This window comes from Myotis brandtii, unplaced genomic scaffold (genome assembly GCF_000412655.1).
Source record: "Myotis brandtii unplaced genomic scaffold, ASM41265v1 scaffold410, whole genome shotgun sequence".
NCBI lineage: Eukaryota > Metazoa > Chordata > Mammalia > Chiroptera > Vespertilionidae > Myotis > Myotis brandtii.
In genome coordinates, this window is record NW_005365764.1 from 2,800,025 (window position 1) to 2,818,069 (window position 18,045).

The following is an 18,045-nucleotide window of genomic DNA, read 5'->3' on the forward strand; positions in this document are numbered from 1 at the left end:
GCTGGAGCCGGCCTCCCTCCTCCGGAGCATCCCGGGGGGCTGGCAGCTTCCACCCATCTGGGGTCAGCCCCTCCAAGGGGGACCGGTCCTCTGCCTCCCCAGGAGGCCTCCAAAGCCAGGGCCGGCCTTCCGGGGGCAGCTGTGGGCTTTCTGCCCACCACGCTGGGGAAGTGCCGGCCTGCCCACTCGGCTCTCTCTCTGGGAAGCTTGCTTCTCTTCAGAAGCCAATGCTGGAGGCCCTGCCTCCAGGTGGAAGCAGATGCCAAAGCGCCCCACCAGCCACGCCCCCGCCCACCAAGCAGGGGGTCACCCTTTATTCCAGGGCTCTCCCAGAGCGTCCTGGACCGCACACCCTTGGCAGGCCCCGCAGCATCTGAACTGCCTGCCCCTGGGAATGGAAAGCAGCCGGGCTGGGGCCAGGCAGGCCAGCGCTCTGCTCTGGAGTTGATTTGCTGTGTGACTTTCGGATGAGTCACTTGGCATCTCTGGGCTTCATCAGCTCCTCCTGGGAAGCGGGGAGAATCGAAAGTGGCCTCCGGATGCTGGTGTGGGGAAGGTCACAAGTGCAAGAAACCCTCACCAGGCTGCGAGGGTGAATCAGAGCCTCCTGTGCGGCCGGCAGTGAGGACATGGAGATGCTCGAAAAGCGGAGGCAGGCTCTCTACTCACCTGCCTGCCTCGCGCACTGGGCCTCAGGGTTCACTGGGAAAAGCCTGGGGCCGTGGAGACAGATAGGTGAACAGTCCCCTGGGCCCACGGACCCCACACACTGGCTCCTCTACCTGGAACCCACCAACTCAGGTCCTTGTGGGGGTTGGGGGAACCTAGAAATGACCCCAAGTCTTTAAAAAGCGCCCCAGGAATGCAGCAGGCACAGCTTAACACCAGAGCTAATACCAGCTTCCCTTTCACTGACGTTAATATTTAAATCCCAATCCCTCTCATCACCCTGTTTTATTGTCATTGTCTGAAATTTTCAGTCATTGGCTTGCTTGTTTCTTGTCTATTCCCCTCCCCCCGACACACACGCACCTCTAGGAGGAGGCTCTCACCCAGCACCTGGCTTGGTAATCAGGTTTCTGTAAATACGGGAACGAATGAATGAAATCATTTTGCCTCCCCTGTGGAACAGGTGATAATGCCCCTTGACGGGGACCTTGGAAGGGAAAATGTCGGCCACCCATGGGTCATGGCTGTGAGGACCCGCCTGTGGGCCCTCATGTGCCAGGCCCCACGCAAAATGAAGAGTTGGGGCCCCTTCTTCCAAAATTATTGAGAATTTTTCAAGGCAGCGACAGCAGGGCCTTAACAAGCAGGGCACCTCTGAGCCGGGTCCAGTGTGACTGCACCGGTCGTGAAGCCAGGACACTGGCCAGGACAATGACGCAGAGGGGGCTCAATAGCGATACGCAGCGAGAGCGAATGCCTGGGCACGAGGCTCCACCCCTTCCCTGGGCAGCAGGGCAGCTGTGTGAGGCAGCATTGTGCCACACCCCCCAAGGGGAGGGCTGACAGCAGCTGGCTAAGCAAGGGGTGCGTGCAAAAGGCAAAAGCGGTCAATACGGAAGCACATTAGAGGGAGGAGCAAAGTCATCATAGAACAGCGGTCGCCATTGGAAGCACTGACTCGGGAGCCTCCCAAGTGCTATCGTGACCCACAACGCCTACACCTCGGTTCCACAACCCCCAAAACCCCAAAATCCTTTTTTTCCCTTCATTTGACCCATGCATTTAGGCGAGTCCTCAAGGGGCTGTGGACCTGAGCTATGGGTCCATTTTAGAGATGAGATGCCGAGGTCCTGGAAATGTCAAGGGCACAGCCAGGATTCGGCTGAGCCAGGACCGCAATCCTGGGCAGCACTTTCGGGAGGTGCTGGCGGAGGTGAGAATTTAGCTGTTGTTTGGGAGAGGAAAGACAGACTTTTTATCAGGGTATCTCTTTCAGCATCCCCATCCTACCCCACCTGGACTGTGGAGGTCCCCGAGCTGGCATGTCCCAGGGAGACCCTCCACTAATTATGCACTGGCCTCCCAAGGACAAGCTTCAGATGACTTGCAGGCTGTGCCAGGGTAACTATCCATCCTACAGCTATTAATTAGGAGTCATTTCAATCTCCGCTGATGAAGGTCAAACGCCACAGAGTTGACCCTTCTCTCTGGCTGGTGGCTGGCATCCACTATCGGTCTGGGGATCTGGGCCCAGAGGGCTGGGGGGATTCAGGAAAAGCGACTGGACGTCGCAACGGGAAATGGCCTGGTCAGCATCCTACAAGGGCCGGATGTTGGGAACCAACCTGAATGGACCTTGGCCCAGGAAGCCAGGTGGGGCGGGGTTTCCCTTCAGCACCAGCCCTGCAGAGAGCGGCTGTTAGTGGTCCAGAGACCCAGCCCTGCCCATCGGAGAATCAGGCTTTCCTCCCCTTCCTTTCAGCCGGCCTGGCCATGCATCCTGTGGAAACCCTGCTTTGGCTCCCTAGTGTTTCCAAATCAAGTCCAAACTTCACGGCCACCAAGCTCTTCGAGGCCTGGCCCTGCCCATCTCCACTGCTCCGCGCTCACACTTTCGTTCTGGCCGGCCCAAACTCTGGGATTCCTCGAAGGGGTCCAACTCTCCCAACTCTCGTTTTCCAGACACGCTCCTCCCCTCTGCCTGGGATGTTTTCCTCCTGCATCCACCTCATCCCCAATGCCTCTCCTTAGACCAGCGGTTCTCAACCTGTGGGTCGCGACCCCTTTGGGGGTTGAACGACCCTTTCACAGGGGTCGCCTAAGACCATCGGAAAACACACATATAATTACATATTGTTTTTGTGATTAATCACTATGCTTTAATTATGTTCAATTTGTAACAATGAAATTGGGGGTCACCACAACATGAGGAACTGTATTAAAGGGTCGCGGCATTAGGAAGGTTGAGAACCACTGCCTTAGACCCTAGTCCTAGCCATCGCCAGCCTTTCTTCCCCAGAAGCGAGACTGCCTGCATTCACATCCCATGACTGCGTGTGCTGTGTGATGTTGGGCAAGTATTTAACCTCTCTGAGCCTCAGTTTCCTCATTTTTAAAATGGGGTCAGTAATAGTGCCTACCTCATAGGGTTGCTCTGAGGACCTAATCAGATTATCCCTGTAAATCACTTAGTGTGTAGGAAGAATTTTAATAATGATTCAAAAATCGGTGGGGGGAGGGGGATGGGCTAAAAGGGGTCCATGGGGATAAGGGGAAGTATGTAATACTTTCAACAATAAAGAGTTAATAAAAGATTAAAAAAAGTAAAAGATGGGTTGGAAGCCACGCCCTGTGCTCATACTTTGCCTGGTTTGCTCCGTCAAAGCGCCCACCGCACCATAGTGTCACTGACCGCCACGGGTCCATCTGCCCAGCGAGAGCGAGGACGGGCCCTGGAACCCAGTGTTTTCCCCTGCGGTGCCCACCTGGTCCCTGGGACCTAGGAAAGGCCCTGCACGCCCTTCCCGCCACCCCTCCCCTCCCCATGGGACGCCTTCCAGCTGACCCCGAGTCTTCCCTTCTGTGAGCAGCTGCCCACCCAGCTCGGGGTCAATTAAAGATTCCCGTTGCTGTTTTGCTCTCCAAGGGCAAACCCTCCCCGATGACGTCCTACTGCCCCGGTCACAGTGCCAGATGCGCTGCGGCGGGGGCGGTGACATCTTCCATCCCTGGTGACCCTGGGTGGCACCTGGAACAGCTGGTGCTGGGGCAGATCCAACAGTGTTCTCTGCGCGGCTGGCCTGCGCGGGCAGCAGTCTCCCGGAATCCTCCCAGGCCCTGGGAGGGTGGGACTAGACCAGTGGTCGGCAAACTCATTAGTCAGCAGAGCCAAATGTCAACAGTACAACGATTGAAATTTCTTTTGAGAGCCAAATTTTTTAAACCGAAACTATATAGGTAGGTACATTGTTATTAACTTAATTAGGGTACTCCTAAGGCTTAGGAAGAGCCACACTCAAGGGGCCAAAGAGCCGCATGTGGCTCTCGAGCCGCAGTTTGCCCACCACGGGACTAGACTGTCACTGCAGATCCAGGCTCGGAGAGAGCGGCCGGCAGAATAATGGCCTCCCCCAAGGATGCCCACATCCTGATCCCCAGAACCTGGGACTGTGTCACCCGACATGGGAAAGGGGGGTTAAGGTGGCAGGTGGAATTACATTTGCTAATCAGTTGGCTTTAAAATAGAAACGTATCCTGGGTTCCCCGGGCGGGCCAGGGTAATCGCAAGGGGCCTTGGCGATGGAGGAAGGAGACGGAAGAAGGGGGTTAGAGGGAGACGTGACTGTGGAAGCCGGTTGGTCGGGGTGATGCAGCCTTGCTGGCTTTGAAATGGAGGAAGGGGCCATGAGCCAAGGAATGCGGGCGGCTGTTAGAAGGTGGACAAGGCAAGGAAACAGATTCTCCCCGAGAGCCTCCAGCACCTGTGACACCTTGGTTTTAGCCCCATGAAACCTGTCGGATTTCTGACCTCCAGAACAGTGAGAGAATAGATGTGTGCGGCTTTCAGCCACTGAGTCCGTGGCAATGTGTTAGAGCAGCCACAGGAAGCTTGTACGGAGAGGTCGGGGGCTTGTCCAACGCTTCCTGCCAGAGGAGCTGGGATGAAAACCCAGGCATGGCCCTGGCCTGGTGGCTCAGCGGGTTGGAGCATCATCCCATACACCAAAAGGTTGTGGGTTCAATTCCTCCTCAGGGCACATACCTAGGTTTCGGGTTCGATCCGTGGTTGGGGGCCCTTACAGGAGGCAACTGATTGATGTTTCTCTCTCACAGGGAGGGATCTCTCTCTCTCTCTCCCCCTTCCATTTTCTCTAAAAATCAATTTTAAAAAAATATCCTCGAGTGAGGATTAAAAATAAAAATGAAAAAGGAACCCGAGCTCCTCCAAAGTCCGGGCTCTCAATGGCACAGCAGTCCTCAGCATTTAAAATGAGCCCTTTCCATCATAAAGTTCCCCCAGAGACTGTTATAGGAAGTGCACGTGGGGGCTGGAGTGGACAGTCGTAGCTGAGCCGCAGCCCCACCACCATGGCCAACATGTGCTGAGCACACATGTTGTGCTCAGGACCTTCCATACATTATCTCATTAGTCCTCATTTTACAGACGAAGAAACAGGCTCAGAGAGGTCTAGTAACTTGCCCTGGGCCACTCAGCAAGTGAATGGAAAAGCCAGCATATGAACTTTGCTGACTCCTGAGCTCAAAATATGAATCCTCATTCTATACGTGCACACACATAAACACACCTGTCAACACAAAGACTCAAGAGGTGGCCCCCAGATCAAGACCATGATCTGCCAGCCGAGGAGGCATGAGCCCTCAGAGGGCACACAGCGTGCCCAGTCCACACTGCCCCTGTGCCCCTGGGGGCCTGGAGGACCTCACCCCCTCTGCTGCGTGTTCACAGGGAAGTGGCCTGGAGAGGTGAGGGGAGACGCCCCCTCTTTGCCAAGTGAGATGTGAGGACATGGGATGTGGGAGCCAAGGGTGGCCTGACTCCACATGCGAGTGCCTGGCAGGACGGCCTGTCTGCAGGAAGGTCACGCTGCCCCTGGTCATGCTGGCCCCAACTCCCCACGGCCTGCTTCGGGGCCTGTGAGAGGTCAGGGCAAGCTGGGCCAGTGGGCTGGGCTTGACTGTGTCCCCCCGGGGTCCTGGGAGCGCTAAGGGACTCCAGAGACTTCCTCCCACCTTGGAAGGGCCCTTGGCTCATCTGCCTGCAGCGGGAGAGGAGGGAGAGCCGGCTTCTCACACCCAGGGAACACCACCATGGATGGTGAGTTAGTGCAGGGCTTTCTTTTTCCTCTATCACAGTGGCCTTAAATCTAGACAAAAAACTGCAGAGAAGGTCTGTTGACAACAGACTAGGCCACTCTGAGTGGCTGCCCATTTTGCCTCTTTGAACTACAAATTTCCTGAGGGCAAGGATGTTTCGGCTCAACTCTGAAAAGTTCGTCTCATCTTTTTACCTGTGAGTGTCAGCAAATGACCTGACAAGGTCTGCGGGACTAGACCCAGGAGGACTAGCTCACAGGCAGGCATGAATCTCCTGGAAGTTCCCTCCTAAGGATTGGATTGGTCCTCCCACAAGAAGGAGGTCTGGACGTCTGTTCCCAATCCCCTGGCTCCTGGAACAGCACCCCAATTTTACCCACAAAGCCTACCTCCCCACTCTCAAACACAGTGGTTGGGCCGGGGCTGGTACACCCCTGGCTCAGAGACAAGCCTCTGACTCACCAATCAATCATTGAACCATTACAAGTGACTCCTTCAGGCTGACGAAGTCCCAGCCAGGGAGACTCAATTCCTGGACCCTGAGGAATGGCAGGGCAGAATGACACCATTCTGTCCACTGGAATGGGAGCTGGGGGGATTTCAGGCAGCAGGGGACAGAGCTGACCAGCCCCGTGGCAGAGAGGGCCTGCTGAAAGAGAGACCAAGTCCTGACAATACCATGCCCAGAGTGAGACCAACCAGGGGCCTTCCAGCCACATACACCAGGCTAAGGCACACCTCCGGGCCCATCAGAAAGGCTGCAGCTCATGTCATTTGACCCACTTGGACGGCCTGGCTGCTAAAGGCATGCGCTGCACAGACGCTGCTTGGGGCTGTCAACATGGTCTATTCTGTTCCATAGGATGACTGAGAGGCAACAAAACTCACTGGTTCAAGAGCAGATGCCCTGGGTTCAAATCCTACTCGGTCACTTACTAGCTGTATGATCTTAAGTTCATGACCCTCAGCATCTTGACCAGTGAAACGAGGGTGATAACAGTACCCAGTGATTGGGGGAAGTAAATGACTGTCAAGTACTCAGAATGGTCCCTGGCACGTAGTAGATACTCACTAAACACGGCCTCTAATTAGCTCTGATGAATTGGTCATGCATTTGCTCAGACAGCAAACAATCATAAAGTGCCTACTGTGTGCCAGATGCTGTGCCAGGTGCCCCAGACACTCGGTAAAAGGACATGTCCCCTGTCCCTGAGGCTCTTACAATCTTTTGGAGAAGACAACAAGCAGCCACAAAGCGTGGTGAGCTGCCATGGTAACCCATGACTTTGACCTCACCGCAGCCCAACCCTGACCAGTTGAGCTACTTGGACGCAGCGATGAAAATGACTAATGCCCACACAGGGGAAGTTGGGAGGTGGCCAGGGGAGTGGGCAGCAGGAACAGAGCAGAGGCCTAGCCCTGGACCGGCCTCTGCTCCTCGGCCACAGAAGGACCTGCACTGGGCCAGCCCCTGCCCATGAAGAAAGAGGCTGTTGTCACCAGCCATCTCGACAGGCTGCGAGCCCTCCCTGTGGGAGAGGGATTCCCTCCCACTGATTTCTAGGGTCAAGAGCCGACATTCCTGAGGCCTCTGTGGCACGGGCAGCATTCTCCCTTCCTCCCGGGGGAATCCCAGAGGCAGGGCGAGTCCGGCCAGCCGGTCTTTTGCCTTTTGCCCCTCGTGCCCAGCAGAGCACCTGGTTCAACAAGCAAAAGGTGCAGAGCCAGGGCTGGGGGTGTCCACTGGACCCCCTGCCACCCACCGGACGGAGCCATCATTTCTTGCCAGTGTTCTGGTGCTGACCTAGGAGTTTTACGTTATCTCACTCCAAGTATCAGATGGGGCAAATAAAGCCCAGAGAGATCAAGTTACTTGTCCAACGTCACACAGCAGGTCACTGGGCGGCCTCCTGGGATTTGTGGGATCGGGAACTGGTTCCCAGCAGCCCTGGCCTGCACAAGGGCATGAGTGCTCTGGCAGGCAGGCTGGGTTCTGCCATTCAAAAGAGCTTGGTGGCTGTACCTATAGGCAGCCCCTGGCTTTGGGGCTGGGTGGCCCTGTCACACTTTCCCAAGGCTGGGAGCTGAATTTGGGCGGGCCCCGGTGGGGTGGTTGTCTCAGGCCTGCTTGATAATTAGGGCTCCACAGTGGTGACTGAGGGGCCCTGGCTGAGAGCTGAGCAGGGCCTGGGCTTCCGCATGCTTGGGGTGGGAGTGGGGGCCCCTTTCCCGAGGAGCAAAGGCGCAAACTAAGAGGAGTCGCTTCCGTCCACCAGCTCCCTCACCTTGGAGTAAAGAGCCGAAGGTTGAGGACCTAGCGAGACGCCTCATCAGATCCAAGTAAGGGAGAGGTGTCTGGGGTGATTTGCTAACACAGTGATTTTCCAGCCTACTCCTTCTTCTCTTTAAATCCATGGCATTCTTTAAAAACACACACAGGGTCTTACATGGAATTATAAGCTACGGAGCAGACAGAACGGAAGCCAGTCTAGTTCCATGGAGGTGGGGACCCCTCAGAACCCCATGGGCAGCAGCTCCACGGTCCACTTTCCTGGAGCCCCTCGGGTACTCTGGAACACAGTTTGGAAATGTGGTTTTAAAACATCAACTGGTGCCCGGCTGGCATGGCTCAGTGGTTGAGCGTCGACCTATGAACCAGAAGGTCATGGTTCAATTCCCGGTCAGGGCACATGCCCTGTTTTCTGGCTCGATCCCCAGTGTGGGGCATGCAGGAGGCAGCCAATCAATGACTCTCTCTCCTCATTGATGTTTCTATCTCTCTCTCCCTCTCCCGTCCTCTCTGAAATCAATAATATCAATCAATCAATCAAATAACATCAGCTGGTGCTGGGGTCTGCCTTGGGGGCTGTCGGGGCGCAGATGGCTGAGTCTATAGGCAGGGGACAGTTATCCTTGAACACCCCCAGGGGTCCCTTTCAGTGTGGACAAAATGCCCACATGGTTCATTGATCCAAATACTTTCTAGCCCCTTCCCTGAAAGGCCACTGAAAGGGAATTCAAGGTCACCTTCCCTAAAGCAGGGGATGGCAGTGGAGTCAGACAGGCTTGGGCTGGGTGGCCTTTGCTGGCATGAAGCACCACCAGGCCACAGATCTGTACTGTCCACCCCGGGCTTGGTCCTGGCTTCTGGGTTACAAGACACCAGGCGGTCCCCTGCCACTGACTTGAGCTCCAGTCCTGGACCTAAATCCAAACCGGAAGGAGTTAGATGGGTTTTGATCAGATCTAGTCCAGGCCTTTTTAACCTGGAGTCTGAGATAGGCACGGGGGTGGGGCTGGGGTCCCTTAAAAGTATAAAAACGTGAATCTTTGTGCATTCTTCTTGGGACATTCTTCAGATCCTCTAAGGCAGCGGTTCTCAACCTGTGGGTCGCGACCCCTTTGGGGATCGACCGACCCTTTCACAGGGGTCGCCTAAGACCGTCGGAAAACACATATATAATTACATATTGTTTTTGTGATTAATCACTATGCTTTAATTATGTTCAATTTGTAACAATGAAATTGGGGGTCACCACAACTGTATTAAAGGGTCGTGGCATTAGGAAGATTGAGAACCATTGCTCTAAGGGCTCTATAACCAGCAAAAGATTAAGACTCACGGTAACCCCCTCAGTGGCCACCTCCTTCAAGAAGTCTTCTAAGGTTTCCTTTAATTTATAGTGATCTCTCCCTTCTCCGTTCTATCACAGCCCTAGGATCACTGCAAAGGCTCCAGCTTAGTGACCTCGGGTCTCGCTGGAAGGAGTAGCGCTCACTCTGTCCCTGAGAGCTGGCTCCTCGCATATTTGAGGTGCTACACTGTACTGCTGCTGGTTTTCTGCTTATCAGTTTCTTGTTTGAAGCAGAGCCTGATAACCAATGACTACTTTAATCCCCTGGCAAGTGTCCCAGTCATTGTATGCAAATACTGCTACTCAGTGGCTAAAAGATTGTTTTTGTAAAAGTAATTTTAACTACATCCTGCGCCATCCTGTTGACTCCGCGGCTGCTTATCGGCCCGCCCTGCAGAACCCCGTGTGCGCCAGGCCCCACTCTGCCACAGCTTGTCTCTTGACCTCTCCATGACCCCGACCGGGGTAGGCAGCCGCTGAGGTGATTTCTTCTGGCAGGAAAGGCCCTGCTTTTGAAGCTCGGAATCGGGGGGTTCAAAGTCTAACTCAGGCCAAGCATCCTGGACAACTCACTTCAGCTGCATCTTAGAAATGGGCTGTTGATCATACCCGCCCTGGGCATGGGCCACACAGTGAACGTGCGAAAGCCCTGTACGGTAGCACAGTCACGTGCGGTCCTGTGGTCACATAGAGGACCAGTCACATATCGCAACCTGGCCGCCACTATCCATCATGTCTGGCACCACAGTCACGTGACTGCTGTAGTCACTATGGCGCTACAGCCACACGGAGTACCACTCACACTCAGTACTGCAGTCACAGACAATACTACAGCCACGTGTAGTACCACGTCACATATGCTACTGTAGTCACATACAGGACGACTTGGTCACCTATAGTACGAGGAGCTCAAGGATAGGTGGGGAACTGCGAGGAGGCCAGTGTGGCGGGAGCACAGAGAATGAGGGGTGAGAGTGTGGTGTGTGAGGGGGCCTGGCGGGGGTCGGGGAGCTGGATAAGGGATGGGGGGCAGGGCAGAGGCGGGCGGTGGGGGGGAAAGGTTAGGGGGCAGGGCACTTTCCCCCCTCAGGCACTGGGGATATGGCAGTGAGCAGTGCAGACAAACATCCCCACCTAGAGCTGACAGTTTAGTGAGGGGCAGACAGGTAATAAACAAGACACGTAAAATAACCGGTTAGAGCGTAGTACTGGTAAGTGGGAAGGAGAAAACAAAGGAGGCAAGGCCCACAGATGAGACCATGGCGGGAAGGAGGGAGCAGGAGTCCAGGCTCGGGTTTGCTGAATGACTGAATGAGTGCCGTCAACCATTGGTGGCCTCACCTGTCCTGTCCACTCTCTTTCTCGGACCCCAGACATGCCCGCATCTTCATAACTCCTTCTAAGGGCCTCACCGGTCCACGGGAGACAAGCGCACACTTGAGGTTCACTTTCCTCCTGCTCGTTTGGCTTCAACTGCTTCCTGACCTGCGTGCTTCATCTGAATAATGTCTCAAACATTTCCCTTCAAATACCGTGTACACTTGGTACATTTCTCAGCTTGTGTCTTCTGCCGCCAACAGGGAGCACGACGCCTTATCACAGTCTAAGTGTGCTCCTGCTTTTGCCCAAAGGCCAAGGAGAGGGTGTTGGGGCTGGAGCGCTTCCTGCACAGGTGCCCAGAAGGATGCTGGAAGGATGCAGGTGGGAACCAGGTCTTCGAGGACAAGTGGCAGTGATTGCCAGGTCTCTTTCCAGGATAGAAAAGGATGGCTAGGCCCTGCCGGCATGGCTCACTGTTTAAGCATTGACCTATGAGTTAGGAGGTCACGGTTTGATTCCCGGTCAGGGCATATGCCTGGGTTCTGGGCTCGATCCCCAGGGTGGGCATGCAGAAGGCAGCCGATCAATGGTTCTCTCTCAGCATTTATGTTTCTCTCTCTTTCTCTCTCTCTCCCTCTCCCTTCCTCTCTGAAATCAATAAAAATCCTATCTAATAAAGACGGAATATGCAAATTAACTGTCACTCCACGACAAAGATGACAGCGCCCACAGCCAATAAGGAGGGAATATGCAAACTGATGCGACAAAGATGGCGGTGGCTGGGCCGGGATGCTTGTGTTCAGCCCCGTCCTGGCTGCTCCAGGCCTCTGGGCAGCACGGGCGCGCAGGCACAGAGCGGCCAGGGCAGGGCGGGTCGCCTGCTATCTGAGCAGCGCACGAGCAGGCGTGGAGTGGCCAGGGTGGGGTGGGACGCCTGCTACAGGGGGTGGAGGGAGCTACAGGAGGGCGGCAGGGCCGGAGCGAAGGTGGAAGGCGGCAGCCAGAGCGAAGGCCCAGGTCCCGGAGGGAAGCCGGTGCTGGCAGCCAGGGGAAGGAAGGCCTATTCTTGCACAAATCTTCATGCATTGGGCCTCTAGTACATTATAAAAAATAAAAGAAAAGGATAGCTAAGAGCTAACTTCTCCTGAATATGGTCGAGATCGTTTTCTCAGTGATACCTCAAACAATAAGAAGATGGAAATGAACCAGCAGAAGTACCCAGCATGCTAAGGAGGTTGGGAGGGCTCTGTGCAGGGGTCCACAGAAGCCCTGGGCTTAGAAAAGCTGAAAGTTCAGAAGCACCTGGAGTGGGCTAGGTAGACCAAAGCAGGGACTGTGACCTCAACCACTGAGCCATGCTGGCCCGGCCAGAGCAGGACCTCTTGATTCAGGTTCAGTGCTACTGGACCTAGGGAGAATTTTTTGAAGCCCAAATAGACAATTTGGTGATTTTAGGATAATAAACAGGAAGTTGTGCTTGACATGCTAGTCGGAAAACTTAGGCCACTCATTACCTTGAAAGCTACAGGTTGGAAATATTAACTTCTCCTACAAGAGAAGAAATGAATCCATGGCAGATGGCTACCGGGTGGCTCCCTTACAGTTGTGGGGATGGGGTGGTCCTACCCACCGAGGGTGTGTTTTCTGAGTTGCTGCTTTTTCATTAAGTGGAATCTGATGGCTAGCAAGAAAGGCTGAATGAGCAGCCACAAGGACAAGCTGTTTGTACAGGAGTCTCCTGGCAACTCAGGGAGGTTGGCAATTGGTTCCTTTCCTGGGATGGCCGATCCACATATGAGAATTGTAGAGCGGGCCAGGATCTTAGTGGTCACTGTGTCCCTCTCATTTCACAGGTGTGTTTCTTAGCTGCAGCGGAAGCGGGGTCTCAGCAGAGCCCAGTCTAGAACCCTCTGGCGCCTGGCCTCCCAGCCCAGGTGAGCCAGGCAGCAGGGGGCGCGACCCTAGAGGTGGCCGGTTTGTTCCCCAGGGGAAGGAGGTGGGGTGGACAGAGGGAGGTGTCTGTCTATTCATGGGACAGGCCGAATTGTGAGGCCATTGTCTGAAACCTCAGGACCGGATGCTAAGAGCTAAAAGGCTTTTCCTCCATGTTGCAGGTAGGACGGTTGCCTACCTGCCTACCAATTGGAAGCCTGGTACTTTTCCCAGAAACTCCCACCAAAGGCCGCATTTGGGGTGAGGATCGGGGAGATGGCACTGCTATCTCAAGCTCCCCATGCCTTTGTGACCGTCATCACATGCCAACTGTTTAGTGCAGCAATTTTGCCCTGATGACTCTGCGTCGTCCCCTAAGATGACCAGTCTGAACCCCTCTCCTCTCTCTCCTTTTTCCTGTTCTCATCCGTACTGGCCCAACGCTGAGTGTGAGGTACGAAATCCCTGCTTACCTCTCAAGCTCTGCAATAGTTTCCTTCTTTGCCTTCTCCCTCCCTCCTTCAATTCCAGCCCGAACCCAGCCTTTGATCAGATGGTTTCTTGCACCTGGATCACCCTTCTTACATCCCTTCTGGTTGACTCCTTTTTTTTTTTTTTAAATATATGTTATTGATTTTTTACAGAGAGGAAGGGAGAGAGATAGAGAGTTAGAAACATCGATGAGAGAGGAACAACAATCAGCTGCCTCCTGCACACCTCCTACTGGGGATGTGCCCGCAACCAAGGTACATGCCCTTGACGGGAATTGAACCTGGGACCTTTCAGTCTGCAGGCTGACGCTCTATCCACTGAGCCAAACCGGTTTCGGCTGGTTGACTCTTTTTTTAAAATATATAGAGGAAGGGAGAGGGAGAGAGAGAGAGATTGAAACAGGAATGATGAGAGAAAGTTGTTGATGGGCTGCCTCCTGCACATCCCCCACTGGGGATCGAGCCCGCAACCCAAGCATATGCCCTGACCAGGAATTGAACCGTGACCTGGGTCATAGGTCGACGCTCAACCACTGAGCCACACCGGCTGGGCTGGTTGACCTTCTTCAGGGCTCACTCAAATGCCACTTCACCCATGAAGCTGTCCCTGAGCTAGTTTAACAGCTCCACGGGGCCTCCTCTGTTTTGTGTCCCCTCAAAATTCATGTTTACCTGGAACCTCTGAACATGACCTTATTTGGAAATAGGGTGTTGACATAGGAAATGTCCAAACCTGTAGAGAATGTTTTTATGAGTCTATTTGAGCCAAACTGACAACGGCCAGAAAGCAAAATCTCAATGAATTGAGAAGATGCTCTGGAGAATGGCAGCTTTGCAGCTCGGTTTCCACTAGAATCAAAGGAGGAGACACAGGAGGGTGACATGAAATCCAATGCGGGTAGATTAAGGGGGCGGGAGAACGCAAAGGGGAGAGGGAATCCCTGGGGTTGGATAAAAAGAAAAATGGAGAAACACATACTTCTCTTACATCGCTGGGTACGGGATAGCTAGCAGTTAATCTTTACAGCACACAGAGATGGTGTTCAGGGAACAAGGGAACAGTGAAGGGTCTCTGGTCTCTGCTCCGGTGCTTGGATGAGCCCTGAGGGGCCTGATAAAGGAGATGCCTCTGACAGTTCAAAGGCACGTTATCTCAGATGCAAAAGACAACGGACAGGCTCCCTTAAGGTAAAGCTTGATCTTCGTCAAGGAAACCACAGGCCCAGGATGTGACTACCACGATGACTCACTTTTCGTGAGGGATTTTCATGTTCCGGTCACCCTGTGTGGTTACTTTCCGTCTGAGTTCGCAGGGCCTGCCATGCTGGCCTCCCCTGAGCTTGTCAGGGTTTGTAGGTGGCCCCTTTTTTGTCCACAAAGGTCTTTGGAAAGGTAATTGGTTAAGGAGCTCAAGATGAGGTCACACTGGATTTAGTGTGGGCCTTAAATCCAATGCGTGTGTCCTTATAAGAAGATGAGAGGACACAGACACACAGAGCGGCAAAGCAGACACCCACGTGAAGACAGAGGCAGAGACTGGAGAGAGGCTGCCACAAACCAAGGACACCACCCAGGAGCCACGGGGAGTCACCAGGGGCTGGAAGAGGCAAGGAAGGGTTGTCCCCTAGAGTCTCTGGAGGGAGTGGGGCTCTGCCAACACCTTGATTCCAGATTCCTGGCCCCCGGAGCTGTGAGAGAATATGTTGCTATTGCTGTAAGCCACCAGGTTTGTGGCAATCTGTGATGGCGGCCGCGGGAAACTAATGCACGCTGTAATCTGTGCCTTCACTGTAAGCACCTGGCCACGTCTCTCTGTCTTTATTCATCTCTATTGTATCCACCCCCTAACCTGGACCCAGAGCTGCACCAACACTGGCAGACACTCAGCAGGCTTGCTGAGGTCTCTCGAAGGCTGCCGTCCTGGGGCAAATGGGCCTGGGCCTGCCCCGGTGTCAGGAAGGAGAAGAACATGGGATTTGCTGAATGGAAGTGATGGAGAATGGGATTCACAGATCTACATCAGAGGCTCGTTCACGGCTAGCTGCTTTAGGAACAGGGCTAGAGACGCACACACTGTACATTCAGTAGTAGCAAGCAGACGCAACTGCGAGCCAGTTCTCGCGCCACCTCCCTGAAATGGGTCCCTGAGTCCCGGCTCTACCCCTTCTCGATGGGTGCTCAGGCCCTGGTGTGTGGCCCCTGCCTCCGCAAGCCTGCCATCATGGCTTAGGCCTCTGGTCGAGCCACTTCCTCGTACTGGACCCAAGGCTGGAACAGCCACTGCAAATACTTCCAAACAAACAGTCCGCTTCTCCTCCTCCTCCCCCTCCTCCTGCAAAAACCCTGTCAAGGTCAAAGACTTTGGAGGCTGGGCCAGCTGACTAGCTGGCCAGGAGCCTTTGGGGGGAAGAGGGATGGGCCCGAGCTCTATAAATGCTTTCACGGGAGGAGCCCTAGGAGGACGTGGAAAATAAAAAGGAAGACCCTTCTCCTTAGAGACCCTAACCTTGCCTGGCCCTGCCGTGGCGCCCTCGGTACATGGTGGGGACCTTTCTAACTCCTGGAGCCTTTGTGTCCCTTTAAGAAAAGCCCTTATTTGGGTCACCTTTACGGCCTAAGGCACACTACTGTCCACAAATATTGCCAAATCCTGTTTGACTCAAGGTCATTGTGTGAAACTGGATAGGCACTCGCCCCCAAAAGTAAACAGACCTTTCCTGGACCTGCTGGCTGTTTTGCAGACTCTGCTCTTCCTCCTTTCTTTCTCTCTGGGGGCCTGTCCCCCTCAGAGTCCAACCCACCCCAAATCCAAGCTGGAAAAGGAGGGACAGTCATCTGTGGTTTGACACTACCGCCTGTGTAACCTCACTGCAGGCTGCAGGGGGCGCTGCCCTCCCAGCTCTCTCCAGCAGCTCCAGGACCTACCTAAGGCCCATGGTTCACCCACCCCGCAGTCTCCTGGAAATTCCCCCCTCCACCACACTTGCCCCTTGGTCCCCAAGTCCACTGGGCCCCCAAACACTCCTAGATCTGGAGAGTGTCCCAAGGCCCTCTCACTGGGCCCAGATGGGCTCAGGCAAGATTCCAAATTTCCCACCGTGACAGTGTGACAGAGAGAGGACAGCTCATCCGAAAGTCGCTCCAGTAATTGGCCGGATAATTATGAGTTACAGGGAGCGTTCCTGGTCATCCCGACAGGTCTGGTGACTGAACCGAGGGCGAATGGCACTGGGAGTTCCGGAGGCCCCGTGGATCCTGTTTCTGGGGACCTGGTGCCACTTTAAGATATTTCCAATTGGTCCTGGGTTCATTCGCTGGAAGAGACGGTCCAACCCGAGTGAGGTGGGGTGCGGTTCCCAGAGTGTGAACTTGCAGGGCCCACTCTCCACTCTCCCTCCTCCTCCCCCCGCAATGCCATAGACTTCTTTCAATTTAGGCTTGTTTATAGTCAGTCAAGTTTTTCCAGATTGACTAAAGGAGTTCTTCATGTGCCTACTGCAGCCAGCTACAGGAGCAGTGAGAGACCCAGGACGGAGGCCAGCTGGGAGAGTCAGAAGAAAGTTTCTGTGGGATGCAGACAGCTAAGGAATGACAATCACACGCGATATTGTGCTCAACGCCATGTCCCCCTGCAAGGACACCCTCCTCTGCCCTCCTGACCCCCTCCGAAAAGGGCTTGGGGAGCCCTTCCCCGGGGCATCACCCCGAGGAAATGAAACTGCCGAGAACAAGTCTTACTTCTCCTTTTTCTGTGTGTCCAAGGGTTAAAAACACTGCTGAACGCCCCTTCCAACTGCAAGGTCAAGCAGCTGTCCAAACCACCCAAGGAGAAGCGGGAGCCCCGGACAGCAGACCCCAGCTCGCCGGGCCAGGACGCCCCCGCCGGCTGGCGAGGGAAGAGTTAAATGGTGATCAGCTTTGGCTGATAGCTCAGGCTCCAAAGTTCAGTCCCAGTCCCAGCCACCCCGAGGAATTGTAAATCTCAGGGCAGCATTTAACAAAACAAAAGCAACCTGGAATTACATGCAGGTTTGGTTTTCTACATATTTACTTAATCTCCTAGGTATGTGGCCCCCTGTCAGCTCAGCTGGCTTCGCTGGCCTTTTCGCCCCCCCTGGCTCTCAACAGTTTAAGTTTCAAACGAATTCCCTGTTTTTGCTCTTCCTCTTCGCAGGGCTGGGTGAGTCAGCCTGGCTTGGGTCGGAGTTGGGTGACAGCCGGCTCACCCTCCCCACTCCCCGGCACCAGGTCTGGGGAAGCTGGAAGAGGCGCTGGGACTACCAAAAAGTTACAGGCAGCGCTTGGAGGCAAGGATCCCCTCCCAGGCTGTATTGGGGGGTGGGGTGGGGACAGGGCTGAAGGTAAGAACAAGGGCTCTTTATCAGCTGCCGGTTCCCCTCTCTCCAGGTTTACAAACACCTGGGCCTCCCAGCGTCTGTCAAGCCAGACTAGACCATCAAAGACCACGTCCCCTTTTTCAAACCCAAACCAAGTATCCTCTCTCTTCGTGCCTCCAGCGCTGCAGCCGCCCAGGTTGGGGCTGGGGAGCGGGTTGCCAAGGAAAATACGAAGCGCCAGCAAGCAGCCGCTGGCTCCCAGCTCCCCCCAGGAGCGCACACACCCTCCACTCGCCGCGGTGGCGGCAAAGAGGGGAAGCGAGGAGGGGGAACGCAACACCTTCCCGGGGAGGGAGGAATGGGGTGGGAAATGGGTGGGTCTCCCAAGTTTCGGGGTGGGGGTGAACAGCCAGCCAAGCCACAGATCCTCCGGGAGCAGATCAGCCCCGGACCTGCCAAAACAGACAGTCCAGTGCCCGGGAAATTTACAAGGTGAAACTGACTAGCTCAGCGTTCGCGGGTGGCGCAGAGAAGTCGGGCGGCGGG

At 54.7% G+C, this 18,045-nt stretch overlaps 2 protein-coding genes across 3 annotated transcripts in view; one reads left to right on the forward strand and one right to left on the reverse strand.

Moving 5' to 3' along the window:
• The window catches only part of DHRS3 (dehydrogenase/reductase (SDR family) member 3), a 32,169-nt gene extending 21,358 nt beyond the window's left edge, over positions 1-10,811 (reverse strand). The window contains exon 1 of one of the 2 annotated variants that reach the window (XM_014545507.1): positions 10,761-10,811. In XM_014545507.1, the coding sequence (XP_014400993.1) occupies positions 10,761-10,796 (36 nt within the window). In that variant the 5' untranslated portion in view covers positions 10,797-10,811. Of the gene's footprint in view, positions 1-352; positions 389-10,760 lie in introns of those variants that run through there. The other variant, XM_014545508.1, reaches the window with a different exon arrangement.
• Positions 10,812-16,384: 5,573 nt separating this feature from the next.
• The window catches only part of LOC106727341, a 2,432-nt gene continuing 771 nt past the window's right edge, over positions 16,385-18,045 (forward strand). The window contains exons 1-3 of the mRNA XM_014545457.1: positions 16,385-16,499; positions 16,925-17,043; positions 17,226-17,991. Coding sequence (XP_014400943.1) covers positions 16,385-16,499; positions 16,925-17,043; positions 17,226-17,991 — 1,000 coding nt within the window. The remainder of the gene's footprint in view (positions 16,500-16,924; positions 17,044-17,225; positions 17,992-18,045) is intronic.